This window comes from Vulpes vulpes, chromosome 9 (assembly GCF_048418805.1).
Source record: "Vulpes vulpes isolate BD-2025 chromosome 9, VulVul3, whole genome shotgun sequence".
Taxonomy (NCBI): Eukaryota; Metazoa; Chordata; class Mammalia; order Carnivora; family Canidae; genus Vulpes; species Vulpes vulpes.
Window position 1 is genome coordinate 32,099,633 of NC_132788.1, and position 17,572 is coordinate 32,117,204.

Consider the following 17,572-nt stretch of genomic DNA (forward strand, 5'->3'; position numbering starts at 1 on the left):
GGGCCTCAGCCAAAGGCAGATACACTCAACCACTGAGTCACCAAGGGGTCCCTGTCTCCTTTCCTGCTTGGCTAATTAGCAACAGCATCAGGCATATTTTCACATGACAATATCCACTGACCAGAAGAACTGTGTTTGTCTCTATGTTTCTTTTATGTAGGAAGAAAACTCAGTGGCTTGCAGTAAACTTCCCCTCACATTTTATAGGCTAGGTAACATGACTTGCTTGTTCCTAAAGCAGTCACTGGTAAATCATGTAGTGTGATTAGCTTAGAATAATCATTTCTCCTTTTTGCAGCTGGGGTGAGACCACATTCTTTGTGTATTGGGACAATAAATATCCAAATAAAGCTGTGGTTCTCCAGCAAGAATAAAGAATATGGAATGGCTGTTGGGGAGGGAGCCAGCAGGGATTGATTGGAGAATTTGAAACAGAAGAGTAATCAGATTAGATTTGAATTAGGGCCCTTTGGTTATGGCATAAAATGGGGATCACCAAGCTTTTCTTAAAAGGGCCAGATAGTGAATATTTTAGGCCCTGGGGTCTCACACTCTACCATTGTAGTGTGAAAGTAGCCATAGCAATATGTACTGAAATAGATGTGACTGTGCTCCATTAAAACTTTATTTACAGAAACAGAGGGCAGGTTGGATTTGGCCTGTGGCCATAGTTTGCAGGCGTCTCGTGTGGAGGATAGATTGAAGAATACCAAGTTAAAGATACTGGAAGACAAAGAAAGCTTTTATTTCCTTAGCCAAGTATCAGTCCATTTTGAAATTTTCGGCCCTCTCTACTGAACAAGTCAGGAGGCTCAATTCATTCCATTTAAAATGCTCTTTTTTTCTAGGCCTTATGTCTTTCTCTAGAAAATATTTTAAGAAGAGTTTATTTATTTGAGAGACAGACAGCACAAGCGAGGTGGAAGGGCAGAGGGAGAGAGAAAAGCAGACTCCCCGAGGGTCTCCACCCAGGACCCCGAGATTGTGACCGGAGCCGAGCCAAACTTTGTGATGAGATGTTTCATCCTGAACTTAGCAGTCTCTACTGAGGAGCTGAAGAAGTTCATTGTGCTACAGCCAAATATGTATAGTCTGTTTTAACTGCTCCTACTAGTGGAAGTCCAGGAAAATCATGCTATTTAAGTTTGCCATTGTCACTTTATGATAATGATTCTGCTAATGATACCATTTCCTGTCAGTCTCATAGGGTTTGGTTACAATAATGGTCATTAGAAACATCCACTTGTATGTACCACATTCTGATAACTAGAATTATTTTCTTGCATTTCGTAAATAAGGAGGAGAAAATGAGCTTTCTTAATGCATTAACTGCCCACCAATAGTACAGTTAATATCCACTGTAGTGTGGTTTTTAGGTGTGGTCCCAAAGGAATACTTTTTAACCAATCATCGTCGGTCTTACACTTTTAATATTCTGTATTTTTCTATTGTTGACTTAAAATGTATTTTGCTGCTTTCTTTACTAGTGGCTAAGAAGTCTGAAGAAGACTCCATAAGCAGGTAGGACTTTTATGGATTTTTAAAAATGATGTGTTAACTAAGGGAGTGAGAGGAAAGGATTTGTTGAGTGTTGTCTTCTGGGCTAGACACTATATTATGTGCTTAATACGTATTACTTAATAGTCATTGCAATAGTTTCACTAAGGAGCTGTGCTGTTATAGCCTACTTTTTATGAACTAGTCAGCTGTAGTTCAGGGAGGTGAATTAATTGACCCAGGATTCCATAGTTAATGAGTCGCAGACCCATGATTTGAATGGTAGCTCTGTGTGGCTCCCACATACATTTTTTGCCCCTCAGCAGCACTGGAATTAAGATACAGATCTTAGATCATCCCAGAATGTCAAATTTCATTACATGTTAACTCTGAAATAGAGTTTTCTTAAGAACCAGGCAAGTCCAAGCATTCTCCTAATATATTTGACACAACAGTGATAGCAAGAGGTAATTATTGCGGTGGTAACTAGTTTCTTGTTTTTACTGTCAAAGATTTTGGAGTGGATCTCAGTTACCTATGGCCACAGTACCATAGCTTTTACATAAGCAAGCCCTAATCTGGCAAGCTCCTACATATAGTGACATCTGCTCTCCTTGAGATGAATGATTTTTCTGAAAGTGAAGGATATGTAATCTAGGTATAGACCATGTTACGTTAATTAAATTTATCATCTATTTAGAGGACATTTCTAACCATTGTCTATTTACTGACTTCTCAGTCTAATTTTCCCTTTAGGCTGGCACCCTTGATATGTTCTGTGAAGCTTTATCTATTTTTGTAGACTTTTTTGCTTTTCTCCATGTCCTTTCTATACTCTTTTCTTGATTTTTTTTAACTTCTCCAATTTTTCTTGCTGTTTCTTTTATTCCATTACTTTTTTTATCATTTCTGCCAGCTAAGGATTCTCCATTTTTCTACAGACAAAATGAAAAGCAGATAGAATTTCAGGGTTTTAAAGAATCTTAGAGATGTGTTAATCAAAATACTCTCTGATGCTGTAACCCATGTTTAACATCCTTACCAAGTGGTGGTTGAAGTGGAGAATTTGAAACTCAAAAGGGATTAAAGTTACTTTCTTGAATTTGATAAGTGACAGAAATGAGATTTAAATTTAGATTTTTTTCCCTTTTCTCTCATCTTGTAGGTGAATGTTTTAATAATATAAAGATAGGGAGTGGGTCTAGTGTACACGAGAAGGGAATTAGGAGAGGGCATGTTTCAAGAAGAACCACACTGCGTTGAATAGGAAAAAGAGTTTTTGAAATGACGTCAGAATATTGGGGTTTATGACAAGATAGACAAAGATCAACTACAAAAAGAAAGAACACAAGATATTGGGTGTTGTTTAGAAAAGCATATTAAAATGGAGCGTTCTGTGGTCATCAAGACAGTGTGGTACTGGCACAAAAACAGACACATAGATCAATGGAACAGAATAGAGAACCCAGAAGTGGACCCTCAACTTTACGGTCAACTAATATTCGATAAAGGAGGAAAGACTATCCATTGGAAGAAAGACAGTCTCTTCAATAAATGGTGCTGGAAAAATTGGACATCCACATGCAGAAGAATGAAACTAGACCACTCTCTTTCACCATACACAAAGATAAACTCAAAATGGATGAAAGATCTAAATGTGAGACAAGATTCCATCAAAATCCTAGAGGAGAACACAGGCAACACCCTTTCTGAATTCGGCCACCGTAACTTCTTGCAAGATACATCCACGAAGGCAAAGGAAACAAAAGCAAAAATGAACTATTGAGACTTCATCAAGATAAGAAGCTTTTGCACAGCAAAGGATACAGTCAACAAAATAAAAGACAACCTAGAGAATGGGAGAAGATATTTGCAAATGACGTATCAGATAAAGGGCTAGTTTCCAAGATCTATAAAGAACTTATTAAACTCAACAGCAAAGAAACAAACAATCCAATCATGAAATGGGCAAAAGACATGAAGAGAAATCTCACAGAGGAAGACATGGACATGGCCAACATGCACATGAGAAAATGCTCTGCATTACTTGCCATCAGGGAAATGCAGATCAAAACCACAATGAAATACCACCTCCCACCAGTGAGAATGGGGAAAATTAAGAAGGCAGGAAACCACAAATGTTGGAGAGGATGTGGAGAAAGGGGAACCCTCTTGCCCTCTTGGTGGGAATGTGACCTGGTGCAGCCACTCTGGAGAACTGTGTGGAGGTTTCTCAAAGAGTTAAAAATAGACCTGCCCTACGACCCAGCAATTGCACTGTTGGGCATTTACCCCAAAGATACAGATGCAATGAAACGCCGGGACACCTGCACCCCGATGTTTATAGCAGCAATGTCCACAATAGCCAAACTGGAAGGAGCCTCGGTGTCCATCAAAAGATGAATGGATAAAGAAGATGTGGTTTATGTATGCAATGGATTACTCAGGCATTAGAAACGACAAATATCCACCATTTGCTTCAACGTGGATGGAACTGGAGGGTATTATGCCGAGTGAAGTAAGTCAATCGGAGAAGGACAAACATTATATGGTCTCATTCATTTGGGGAATATAAATAATAGTGAAAGGGAATATAAGGGAAGGGAGAAGAAATGTGTGGGAAATATCAGAAAGGGAGACAGAACATAAAGACTCCTAACTCGGGGAAACGAACTAGGGGTGGTGGAAGGGGAGGAGGGCGGGGGGTGGGGGGGAGTGGGCGATGGGCACTGGGGGGGCACTTGACGGGATGAGCACTGGGTGTTATTCTGTATGTTGGTAAATTGAACACCAATAAAAAATAAATTTATTTAAAAATAATAAAATAGAGCATTCAAGAGAGTCTGGAGCAGCATTTCTTTTTGTTGGTTTAATTGAAGGAACTAGCATACTTCAGGGTTTCTTTCCTTTTTTAAGATTTTATTTATTCATGAGAGACAGAGAGAGAGAGAGAGAGAGAGAGAGAGAGGGAGGGAGGGAGGCAGAGATACAGGCAGAGGGAGAAGCAGGCTCCATGCAGGGAGCCTGACTTGGGACTCGAACCCTGGTCTCCAGGATCATGTCCTGGGCTGAAGGTGGCACTAAACCGCCGGGCTACCCGGCTGCCTTACTTCAGGGTCTCTGTTGAGAAACACTAAAATCAGTTGAGCCACTGGCAAGATTGTTTACAGCAAATTAGGAATGGGGATATCATCGACTTCTACCCCACCTTACAGAAGGCGGCTTTGATCCTCTCAAATAATGGGGGGAATGGAGATTCTGAACTATATAGATGTATGGCCCAAGGTAGTGGTCTTGTGATCTCTCCACCTCTTTTCGTAATTCTCTGATGCCCTTCCCGTGTATGTGTAGGGTTTGGTGGGGTAGGACTAGCTGTCAGATCAATAACGAAGCTTCCTCTGGGTAGTTGGTAACATGCCTACATTGAGATGACTGCATGGATGACTCAGACTCCATTTAGCTGGTTCTCCAGGAGCAGGAAATGGCTCTATTCTTGGTCATTTGAGCCTTTCCTTGTTTTGGGAATCTGTGCCTTGGCAGGCTAAAGACTTAAACGTTGGAGAGTGCCACTGAGCCCTGCAGAGGAGTGATCCAGGAGTGGGAGCTCACAAAAAGAAAATATCAGGCAGTGTGTGGGGAAATAGAGGTACAGATATCGGGACTGTTTTTATAGCAGTCCCTCTTCTTGGGTATCTGAGTGCCCTTGATGATTTTTAAGGTCTTGCTAGTTTATGTGGACATAAATAAGGCAGGACTTGTGAAACTTGGATTTTATAACTTTTAATCTTTTAATCTCTTTGGGAATAGTATTCCCACTAATAACATCTAAATTTGTTCTTTAACATTTGTAGATCGTTTTAAAAATTTAAGTGTAGTTGACACAATGTTATGTTGGTTTCATGTGTACAACATAGTGATTCAGCAGGTCTATATTGTAACCCCATGCTTACCACAAGTGTAACTACCATGTGTTACTGCATAATGCTATTACAGTACTATTGACTATATTCCCTATGCTGTACTTTTATCCCTGTGACTTAATATAACTGGGATGCTGAACCTCCCACTTCCCTTCACCCATTTTGTCTGTCCCCCACCCACTTCCCTTCTGGCAGTACAGAATTCTCTGTACTTATGGGTCTGGTTCTGCTTTTTGGTGGTTTGTTCATTTGTTCTGCTTTTTCGATTCTACATATAATTGAAATCATACAGTATTTGTCTATTTAGCTCTGACTTATTTCACTTAGCTTAATACCCTCCAGGTAATCCACATTGTTGCAAATGGTAAGGTTTCATTCTTTTTTATGGCTGAGTAATATTGCTCTGTGTGCATGTGTGTGTTGTGCATCTGTTGATGGACACGGGTTGCTTTCGTATCTTGGCTGTTGTAAATAATGCTGCAATAAACATTGGGGTACATATGTCTTTTCAAATTAGTGTTTTCTTTTTCCTTGGGTAAGTAAGTACCCAGTAGTGGATTACTGGATCATGTGGTATTTCTATTTGTACTTCTTCAAGGAAACTCCATTTTGTTTTTTTACAGTGGCTGCACCAATTTCTATCCCCATCACCAGCGCACGAGTGTTCCTTTTTCTCTGCATCCTCACCAATATTTTGTGTGTGTGTGTGTGTGTGTGTGTGTGGTTTTGGTTCTAGTCATTCTGACAGGTGGCAGGTGATAATTAATGGTGGTTAGCTTTTGTCTAGTTAGCTGTCAAACATTTCAGAGAATTCCTTACCTGTCACACTAGTTATAGGAACTAAAACTGGGCCTTTATTGGGTATTTCACAGGTTAGGAGAGGTGAAAGCAAAATAGATAAATAGATAACTAAACCCTTTTTAAAAACGGAGGTCAAGAGATGCCTGGCTGGCTCAGTCGGTTAAGCGTCTGCCTTTGGCTTGGGTCATGATCTCAGGGTCCTGGGATAGAGGCAAGTATGGGGCTCTCTGCTCAGCCGGGGGCCTGCTTCTTTCCCTCCCTCTGCCTGCCTCTCTGTCTACTTGTGCACTCTTTCTCTTTCTCTCTCTCTCAAATAAATAAATAAACAACATCTTAAAAAAAATAACACAGAGGCCAAATTTTGAAAGACTGTACTCTGAAAACATTGGTGAAAGCAATTGAGGATGGCACAAAGATGGAAAGAATTCCATCTCATAGATCGGAAGAACACCTATTGTTAAAATGTGTATAGGACCCAAAGCAATCTACAAATTTAGTGCAAAGCCTATTAAAATCCATCGACATGTTTCACAGAACTAGAGCAAACAACCCTAAATTTATATGGAACCACTGAAGACCTCAAATAGCCAAAGCAATATTGGAAAAAGAAAAACGTAACTGGAGATATCTCTATGCTAGATTTCAAGTTATATTACAAAGCTGTAGTAGTCAAAACGGCATAGTATTGGCATTAAATAGATACAAAAATCAGTAGAATAGTATAGAAAATCCAGAAATAAACCTATAGCGATATGGTTAATCTTTGACAAAGCAAGAAAGAATATCCAGTGGTTTGAAAAGGCAGTCTGTCTCTTCAATAAATGATGCTGGGAAAATTGAATGGGTATATAAAAGATTGAAACAGGACCACTTTCTTTCACCATTTACAAAAATAAATTCAAAATGGTTTAAAGATACAAATATATCACATGAAACCATTTTATCCTTGAAGAGAGCACAGACAATGATCTCTCTGGTATTAGCTGTCGCCACATTTTTTTGGTTATGTCTCCTGAGGCAAGAGCAATAAAAGCAAAATAAACTGTTGGGGCTACATCAAAATCAAAAGCTTTTGCAGTGAAGGAATCAATCCACAAAACTAAAAGGCAACCTACAGAATGGGAGAAGACATTTGCATATGACATATCTGATAAAGGGTTAGTATAAGAATATAAAGAACTGATACATCTCAACACCCGAAACACAACCCAGGTCAAGAATGAACAGAAGACATCAGACATTTTCCCAAAGAAGATGTCCAGTTGGCCAACAGACATATAAAAAGATGATCAGCATCACACGTCATCAGGGAAATGCAAATCAAAGCTACAATGAGATAGCACTGCACACCTGTCAGAATGGCTAACTTCAAAACCACAAGAAACAAGTGTAGGTGAGGATGTGGAGAAAAAGGAACCCTGTTGCACTTTTGGTGGAAGTGCAAACTGGGACAGCCACTGTGGGAAACCGTATGGAGGTTCCTCAAAAACTTAAAAACCGAACTACTGACAATCCAGTAATTGCACTCCTGTGTATTTACCCAGAAACGACAAACACACCAATTCAAAGGGATACATGCACCTCATGTTTTTACTACAGCATTATTTGCAATCATCAGCCTAAGTGTGCATGCTGATAGATTAGTGAATAAAGAAGAAGTGTGTGTGTGTGTGTGTGTGTGTGTGTGTGTGTGTATATATATGTGTATATATATACACACACACACTATGGAATATTGTTCAGCCATCGAAAGGAATGACATCTTGTCATTTGCAATGACATGGTGAAGTTAGAGCATTTTATGCTAAGCAATGTAAGTCAGAGAAAGACAAATATCATATGATTTCACGCCTAAGTAAAATGTAAGAAACAAAAATGAGCAAAGGAGACAGAAAAGAGATTAACCAAGAAGAAGACTACTATAGAGAAGACTACTGTAGGTAACAGATGGTTACCAGGGGGGAGGTTGGTAGGGGAGTGGGTAAATAGGAGGTGGGAATTAAGGAATGCACTTGTCACCATGAGCACTGGGTGATGTATGGAATTACCAAATCATTATATTGTATGTATGCAACTAATGTAACACTGTATGTTAAGGGTACTGGAATTAAAAAAAAAAAAAAAAAGCTTAACAAAAACGAGGCTAAATTTTCGTATTTCAAGAAACTTCATTTAATAAACAGCTGACCTTTTACTCGATTTTTCTTTTAAAAGAAATGAACTTGTCTTTGTTTTATGTTTTTGCTCTAAAGTCTTTCCGATGAAGCTGATATTGATCATTCGTGGCCTTCTTCAATTGGAGACTTAGGTCCTCGTACCAAGGTAAAGTACTCTCTTGTAAAATTAATTTTTCTGCTCTGAATTTAGTGTTATGTATTATGGCTTGCCTCTTGTCATTTTATGTTTTTTTTTTAAATTTTCTTTATTGGAGTTCAGTTTGCCAACATTCAGCATAACACCCAGTGGTCACTCCCCCAAATGCCCCCCTCAGTGCCCATCACCCAGTCACCTCAACCCCCCGCCCACCTCCCTTTCCACTACCCCTTGTTCGTTTCCCAGAGTTAGATGTCTCTCATGCTTCTGTGTTAGTGTCTGTTCTTTCAGTCCATCTCTTTCTATGTTCATTGTCAATATTTTTGGTTATGGCTTTTTGTTGTCTGTGTGTCTGTGGTTTTCATTCCTGAATCATTACCCCACAAGGCTTATTATTTCTCTCACTTTCCTGGAAGGAGCTGATGTTAAACAATCATTTGTCCTTAGCATTTTGACAAACAAAAGCAACTTAAACTGTTTGTAATGCCCACTTGCCTAAATAAATACTACTAAAAACTAATTTTAATATTTTCTCTTATAAGAGATAGTCATGCAATTATAAATCATGCAAACACATTTAAAAAATTTTAAAGCTAATAAAATAATTAATTTTTTAAAATATTGTATTCATTTATTCATGAGAGAGGCAGAGACAGAGGCAGAGGGAGGAGAAGCAGGCTCCGTGCAGGGAGCCTGATGTGGGACTCCGGGATCACACCCTGAGCCGAAGGCAGATGCTCGACCACTGAGCCACACAGGCATCCCAATAATGACATTTCTTATTGTTAGTTTTTTGAATTTAAATTACTTAGGCATAAATTTTTATTTTAAGTTATTTTGGTAAATAAAGTATTTAAAATTTTTTTTAATTCAAATTAATTAACATATAGTGTATTATTAGTTTCAGAGGTCGAATTTAATGATCCATCAGTTGCATACAATACCGAGTGCTTATTACTTCAAGGGCCGTCCTTAATGCCAATCACCCAATTACCCCATTGCCCCAACCCTCTCCCCTCCAAGAACCCTCAGTTTATTTCCTATGATTAAGAATCGCGTATGGTTTGTCTCTCTCTCTCTGATTTTTATCTTATTTTTCCCTTCCTTCCCCTATGCACCTCTGTTTTGTTTCTTAAATTCCACATAGGATTGAAATCATATGGTATTTGTCTTTCTCTAACTTACTTATTTCACTTAGTATAATACTTTTTAGTCCCATCCATGTTGTTGCAAATGGCAAGATTTCATTCTTTTTGATTCCATTGTATTTATGCACACCGTATCTTCTTTATCCATTCATCTGTCAGTGGGCATCTGGGCTTTTTCCGTAGTTTGGCTATTGTGGTCATTGCTGCTTTAAACGTTGGGGTGCTGGTGGGCTTTCAGATCACTATGTTTGTATCCTTTGGATAAACACTGAGTACTGCAATTGCTGGGTGATAGGATAGCTCTATTTTTAACTTTTTGAGGAAGACTTTGTATAATAATCAGTTAGGGGTGGGAAAAGTAACATTTTGAGACTATTAAATCTCTTATAATCTTCACTCCATGAGAAAATGTAGGTTAGTAAATGGCAGAACTGAGTTTTCAATCTCTATCTGAATGATCTCCAAAACTTGTGTTCTTTTTGTAATGGTGTTCATCTGGTAATGGTGAATATTACAATTATTTTTACGAAACGTGATGCTTGTAATCCTGAAAACTATCAATTTTTTTCTAGACTGTCCCGAAAGTAAGCTTAAGAGAGCAAATGGTTGCTTTTCTGCGAGCCAGGGGTAAGCTATTTGAAGATTTGTGTTATTCACTGAGTTTTGTCCATTTTTGTGTTATTTAGTAATTTGAAGTTAGATATCTTCATGTACTCTTTACTTTTTCACTAAATAGGAGCAGACTATACCATTTTTAGCCAAGAAGGTGGACCTTTATTTGCTCACAATTTTGCAAGTGAAGATAAGACTGAAACTCTTTTGAAACCATCAGTCAATGTCTCTGGCTATTCTCCTCTTGCTTTTGTATCACCTGAAACTCCTCAAACATCTTTAGCAATGCGTGATGTTACAAAGGTAAGTTGTTTTGAACTTTTTCCCCCGTGTTTTTTCACCTACCATCCTCTTGATATCCTTATAATGAAAAGAATCTTAGGGAGAAATGGAAGCCCTCAAGAATATAAGAGAAAACAGTGTAATAACAACAGAGAAGTACTGGGTTGAGATTTATAACTTTTGGTGGGAATAAACAAACCTTAGGTATGCCATCATGGAAAGAAAGAATTAGAAAGCAACTGGAAAGAATAGCTAGATGGACGTGAAGATGAGGGAGGGGTTGTCGGGTAAGTAAGAATTCATTTAAGAAGGATGAGATGAATGTAAAGATAGAGTTTAGAGAGATTATTATTAAAAAAACAGCAGTAGTGAGGCTAAGGGAGAACAGATGCTGTATATTATAAAATATGGTAGAAATTATTTTAAATGCAAATTAATAAAAGATAGTCCGGCAATACAAAAAATGCTCAGATTCTTCTGAATGACAGCTGGTTTTTATGAAGAACTGGAAGGAAATTTTATCCTTTTAAGTTTAATAAAGTATGATAGCCTATATTTAATTTAGCAAAAATTGTGTTTATACATGGTACAAAGTAAAGTCTGTTTTAAGCCATAATCAGATTTATTATGAATCTTGAATTTTGGCCGTTGTCTTTCTTGTGGTTTCTAATTAAACTTACTGTGTGGTATAATCTTGGTTGATTTTCGATCTTTTGAGGATAAAGAGAGGACATAAATAAACATTTTAGTTTTTTCATTAATTAAACCTGAAATTTTTTCTTAGGTAAGTGAGGTTCTTAATCTCTATCTATTAAATGAAAAAAAAAAAAAATTTAAGCTACAGGACTCTTAAAAAATATAAAAACTTTTTTCTGGATTCTGATGCATCTTTTTAAAAAAGTGTAAGCATAGAATAGAGACACATGGCAAATGAATAAACTCATAATTTATCATTCTTTTTGTAAGATGATTTGTCATTAGAGAATCATAAGGAAGGAAAAGTTGCCCGTAGAGTATACAAAGTTATTTCCAGAAGGATGATCTTTACGTTTTCAAATACCTCCAACAGTGGATACATTTTATGTTATCTCAGGAAACTTTAGTGTTCATAGTTGTTATATTTTCTATTTTGTATTTTTTTATTTCATTTTTATTTAATTTAATTTTATTTAATTTAATTTAATTTTATTTTATTATTTGTAATTTTTTTATTGGAGTTCAATTTGCCAACATTTAGCATAACACCCAGTGCTCATCCCGCCAAGTGCCCCCCTCAGTGCCCATCATCCAGTCACCCCAACCCCCTGCCCACTTCCCCTTCCACTACCCCTTGGTCATTTCTCAGGGTTAGGTGTCTGTCATGTTTTGTCACCCTCACTGATATTTTCACTCATTTTCTCTCCTTCCCTTTATTCCCTTTCACTAATTTTTATATTCCCCAAATGAATGAGACCATATAATGTTTGTCCTTCTCCGATTGACACGTTTCACTCAGCATAATACCCTCTAGGTCCCTCCATGTCGAAGCAAATGGTGGGTATTTGTCGTTTCTAATGGCTGAGTAATATTCCATTGTAAACAGGGACCATGTCTTCTTTATCCATTCATCTATCGATGGACACCAAGACTCCTTCCAGTTTGGCTATTGTGGACATTGCTGCAATAAACATTGGGGGGCAGGTGTCCCGGCGTTTCGCTGCATCTGTATCTTTGGGGTAAATCCCCAGCAGTGCAAATGCTGGGTGGTAGGGCAGATCTATTTTTAACTCTTTGAGGAACCTCCACACAGTTCTCCAGAGTGGCTGCACCAGTTCACATTCCCACCAACAGGGCAAGAGGGTTCCCCTTTCTCCACATCCTCTCCAACATTTGTTGTTTCCTGTCTTGTTAATTTTCCCCATTCTCACTGGTGGGAGGTGGTATCTCATTGTGGTTTTGATGTGTATTTCCCTGATGGCCAGTGAAGCAGAGCATTTTCTCATGTGCTTGTTGGCCATGTCTGTGTCTTCCTCTGTGAAATTTCTGTTCCTCTCTTTTGCCCAATTCATGATTGGATTGTTTGTTTCTTTGCTGTTGAGTTTACTAAGTTCTTTATAGATCTTGGATACTAGCCCTTAATCTGATAGGTCTTTTGCAAATATCTTCTCCCATTGTGTAGGTTGCCTTTTAGTTTTGTTGACTGTTTCTTTTGCTGTGCAGAAGCTTCTTATCTTGATGAAGTCCCAATAATTCATTTTTGCTTTGGTTTCTCTTGCCTTATGGATGTATCTTGCAAGAAGGTGCTGTGGCCAAGTTCAAAAAGGGTATTGCCTGTGTTCTCCGCTAGGATGCTCATGGATTCTTGTCTCACATTTAGATCTTTCATCCATTTTGAGTTTTTCTTTGCGTATGGTGTTAAAAAGTGGTCCAGTTTCATTCTTCTGCATGTGGCTGTCCAATTTTCCCAGCACCATTTATTGAAGAGACTGTCTTTCTTCCAGTGGATAGTCTTTCCTGCTTTGTCGAGTATTAGTTGACCATAGAGTTGAAGGTCCACTTCTTGATTCACCATTCTGTTCCATTGATCTATGTGTCTGTTTTTGTGCCAGTACCACACTGTCTTGATGACCACAGCTTTGTAGTACAACCTGAAATCTGGCATTGTGATGCCCCCAGGTACGGCTTTCTTTTTTAATATTCCCCTGGCTATTCGGGGTCTTTTCTGAATCCACACAAATCTTAAGATGATTTGTTCCAACTCTGAAGAAAGTCCATAGTATGTTGATAGGGATTGGATTAAATGTGTAAATTGCCCTGGGTAGCATTGACATTTTCCCAATATTCATTCTTCCAATCCATGAGTATGGAATATTTTTGCATCTCTTTGTGTCCTCCTCAGCTTCCTTCAGGAGTGTTCTGTAGTTTTGAGGGTAGAAACCCTTTACCTCCTGGGTTAGGTGTATTCCGAGGTATCTCATGCTTTTGGGTGCAAGTGTCAGTGAGGTTGATTCCTTAATTTCTCTTTCTTCAGTTTCACTGTTAGTGTATAGAATCCTGCCACACTGCTGAAATGCTGTATGAGTTCTAGCAATCTTGGGGTGGAGTCTTTTGGGTTTTCTAGGTACAGTATCATGTCATCTGCAAAGAGGGAGAGTTTGACTCTTCTTCTTTGCCAGTTTGAATGCCTTTTATTTCTTTTTGTTGCCTGATTGCCGAGGCTTGGATTTCTAGTACTGTGGTGAATAGCAGTGGTGAGAGTGGACATCCCTGTCTAGTTCCTGATCTTAGGGGAAAGGCTCCCAGTGTTTCCCCATGGAGAGTCATATTTGCTGTGGGCTTTTTGTAGGTGGCTTTTAAAATGCTGAGGCATGTTCCCTCTATCCCTACACTCTGAAGAGTTTTGATCAGGAATGGATGCTGTAGTTTGTCAAATGCTTTCTCTGCATCTATTGACAGGATCATGTGACACTTGTTTTTTTCTCTTGCTGATATGATCAGTCACATTGATTGCTTTACAGAGTGTTGAACCAGCCTTGCATCCCGGGGATAAATCCCACTGGGTCATGGTGAATCATCTTCTTAATGTATTGTTGGATCCTATTGGCTAGTGTCTTGTTGAGAATTTTTGCGCCTGTGTTCATCGGGGATATTGGTCTATAATTCTCCTTTTTGATGGGGTCTTTGTCTGGTTTTGCAATTAAGGTGATGCTGGCCCCATAGAACAAGTTTGGAAGTACTCCATCCCTTTCTCTCCTTCAGAACAGCTTTAGTAGAATAGGTATGATTTCTTTAAACGTTTGATAGAATTCCCCTGGGAAGCTGTCTGGCCCCGGACTTTTGTGTTTTGGGAGGTTTTTGATGACTGTTTCAATTTACTCCCTGGTTATTGGCCTGTTCAGGTTTTTCTTCCAGTTCCAGTTTTGGTAGTTTGTGGTTTTCCAGACATGCACCCATTTCTTCTCGATTGCCTAATTTATTGGCGTCAAGCTGCTCATAATATGTTTTTAAAATCGTTTGTATTTCCTTGGTATTGGTGGTGATCTCTCCTCTCTCGTTTATGATTTTATTAATTTGAGTCTTTTCTTTCTTCTTTTAAAAAGGCTGGTTAATGGTTTTATCTATCTTATTAATTCTTTCAAAGAACCAACTCCTGGTTTTGTTGATCAGCTCCGCAGTTCTTCTGGTTTCTATCTCATGAGTTCTGCTCGAATCTTTATTTGTTGTCTTCTTCTGCTGGGTGAAGGTTTCATTTGCTGTTCCTTCTCCAGCTCCTTTAGGTGCAAGGTTAGCTTTTGTATTTGTGTTCTTTCCAGTTTTGGGACGGATGCTTGTATTACTATGTATTTCCCCCTCAGGACTGCTTTTGCTGTATCCCAAAGATTTTGAACGGTTGTATCTTCATTCTTATTAGTTTCCATGAATCTTTTTAATTCTTCTCTAATTTCCTGGTTGACCCTTTCATCGTTTAGCAGGATGGTCATTAACCTCCACGTGTTTGAAATCCTTCCAAACTTCTTCTTGTGATTTAGATCTAATTTCAAGGCATTATGATCTGAGAATATGCAGGGGACGATCCCAATCTTTTGTTGTCGATTAAGACCTGTTTTGTGACCCAGTATGTGGCCTGTTCTGGAGAAAGTTCCATGTGCACTTGAGAAGAACGTGTATTCAGTTGCGTCTGGATGTAAAGTTCTGTAAATATCTGTGAAATCCATTTGGTCCAGTGTATCATTTAAAGCGCTTGTTTCTTTGGAGATGCTGTGCTTAGAAGATCTGTCGATTGCAGAAAGCGCTATAGTCAAGTCTCCACATATAAGTGTATTATTATCTAAGTATGTCTGAACTTTGGTTATTAATTGAGTGATATACTTGGCAGCTCCCGCATTCGGGGCATAAATATCATGATTGTTAGGTCCTCTTGTTGGAGAGATCCTTTAAGTATGATATAGTGTCCCTCTTCATCTCTTACTACAGTCTTTGGGATAAACTTTAATTTAGCTGATACAAGGATGGCTACCCCTGCTTTCTTTTGAGGACCATTTGAATGGTAAATGGTTCTTCAACCTTTTATTCTCAGTCTGTACGTGTCTTTAGGTCTAAAATGAGTCTCTTGTAGACAGCAAATAGATGGGTCTTGCTCTTTTATCCAGTCTGAAACCCTGTGCCTTTTGATGGGGTCATTCAGCCCATTCACGTTCAGGGTTACTATTGAAAGATAGGAGTTTAGTGTCATCATGACACCGGTTCAGTCTCTGCTTTTGTGGATTGTTTCCTTAGACTTCTCTTTCTTTTACAGAGTCCCCCTTCATATTTCTTGCAGAGCTGCTTTCGTGGTCACATATTCTTTCGGTTTCTGCCTATCTTGGAAGCTCTTTATCTCTCCTTCTATTGTGAATGGGAGTCTTGAGGGATAGAGTATTCTTGGCTGCATGTTCTTCTCATTTAGGAACATGACTGTATCCTGCCAGCCCTTTCTGGCCTGCTAGGTCTCTGTGGAGAGGTCTCTGTTATCCTAATACTTCTCCCCATAAAGGTTAGGGATCTCTTGTCTCTTGCTGCTTTTAAGGATCTTCTATTTATCTTTGGAATTTGCAAGTTTCACTATTAAATGTCGAGGTCTTGAGCGGTTTTTATTGATTTTACGTGGGGATCTCTCTATCTCCTGTATCTGGATGCCTGTTTCCCTCCCCAAGTTAGGAAACTTGTCAGCTGTGTTTTGTTCAAATACAGTTTCTGGACCTCTGTCCCTTTCGGCACCCTCTGGAACCCCAACTAAACGTAGATTTTTCCTTCTGAGGCTGTCATTTATTTTCCTTAACCTATCCTCATGATCTTTTAATTGTTTTTCTCTTTTTTCCTTAGTTTCCTTCCTTGGCATCAACTTGTCTTCTATGTCACTCACTCATTCTTCTACCTCGTTAACCGTCATTAGGACCTCCAGTTTGGATTGCATCTCATTTAATGATTTTTAATTTTGGCCTGATGAGATGGAAATTCTGCAGTCATGAAGTCTCTTGAATCCTTTATGCTTTTCTTCTAGAGCCACCAGTAGCTGTATAATTGTGCTTCTTTATTGGCTTTCTGACATTGAATTGTAATCCAGATTTTGTAACTCTGTGGGAGAGAGGACTGTCTCTGATTCTTTCTTTTGTGGTGCGTTTTTCCTTCTAGTCCTTCTGTTCAGTGCAGAGTGGCCAAAAACAAGTTGTACTTGATAGGAGCGTAGAGTTTTCTCACTGTGCCACTTCAGCAGTTCTCTCTTTACATCTGAGACCGAATTTTGGTAGGTTTTCAGGATGATTTGAAAGTTATCTCCTCTGGGGTGATAACACGGGTCTCCTTCAATCTCATTCCTTGAGGACCTGGGTCAGGTACTCAACCACTTCCACTGCCTTTCCCTTCACCGTGTTCATCACATTCTGCTTCCTGGGGCCGTGGTGGCGGCCGACCGCAGACAGGGCGGGAGGGGCACCCGGGGAAGGGGAGTCAAGAGATCCCTGCCGCGCCGCCACCTCCGCCGCCCGTGGGCCCGGCCGTCGGCGCCCGAGGGGCGGGACTGGCCACGGCGGCCCGGCCGGGACGAGGGGGAGGGGCGGCCGCGCCGACCGGAGGGCAGGGGGCGCCCTCCCGCCAGGCCCCCCAGGCAGGCGCGGCGGACGGGGCGCAGGTGTCGCGGGCCGCGAGGGAGGGCGGCGGGAGAGGCGGGCGCACGCACACCCCTCGCCTTCTCGGGAGCTGTCGGCTCCCCTCGGCTTCACTCGCTGTTTTGCGTTTTTTGATTTAAAACTTTTCTAAGGGATCCCTGGGTGGCGCAGCGGTTTGGCGCCTGCCTTTGGCCCAGGGCGCGATCCTGGAGACCCGGGATCGAATCCCACGTCGGGCTCCCGGTGCATGGAGCCTGCTTCTCCCTCTGCCTGTGTCTCTGCCCCCCCCCCCTCTCTCTCTCTCTGTGACTATCATAAAAAAAAAAAAACTTTTTAAAGTAATCTCTATACCCAATGCTGGGCTTAAACTCAGATG

At 39.8% G+C, this 17,572-nt stretch overlaps 1 protein-coding gene across 1 annotated transcript in view; it reads left to right on the forward strand.

Annotated features, from left to right (window-relative positions):
• Positions 1 to 17,572, forward strand: part of LOC140594006 (uncharacterized) — a 158,565-nt gene that overhangs the window by 46,154 nt on the left and 94,839 nt on the right. The window contains exons 13-16 of the mRNA XM_072722107.1: positions 1,488 to 1,521; positions 8,471 to 8,540; positions 10,252 to 10,306; positions 10,416 to 10,594. Of these exons, the coding sequence (XP_072578208.1) occupies positions 1,488 to 1,521; positions 8,471 to 8,540; positions 10,252 to 10,306; positions 10,416 to 10,594 (338 nt within the window). The remainder of the gene's footprint in view (positions 1 to 1,487; positions 1,522 to 8,470; positions 8,541 to 10,251; positions 10,307 to 10,415; positions 10,595 to 17,572) is intronic.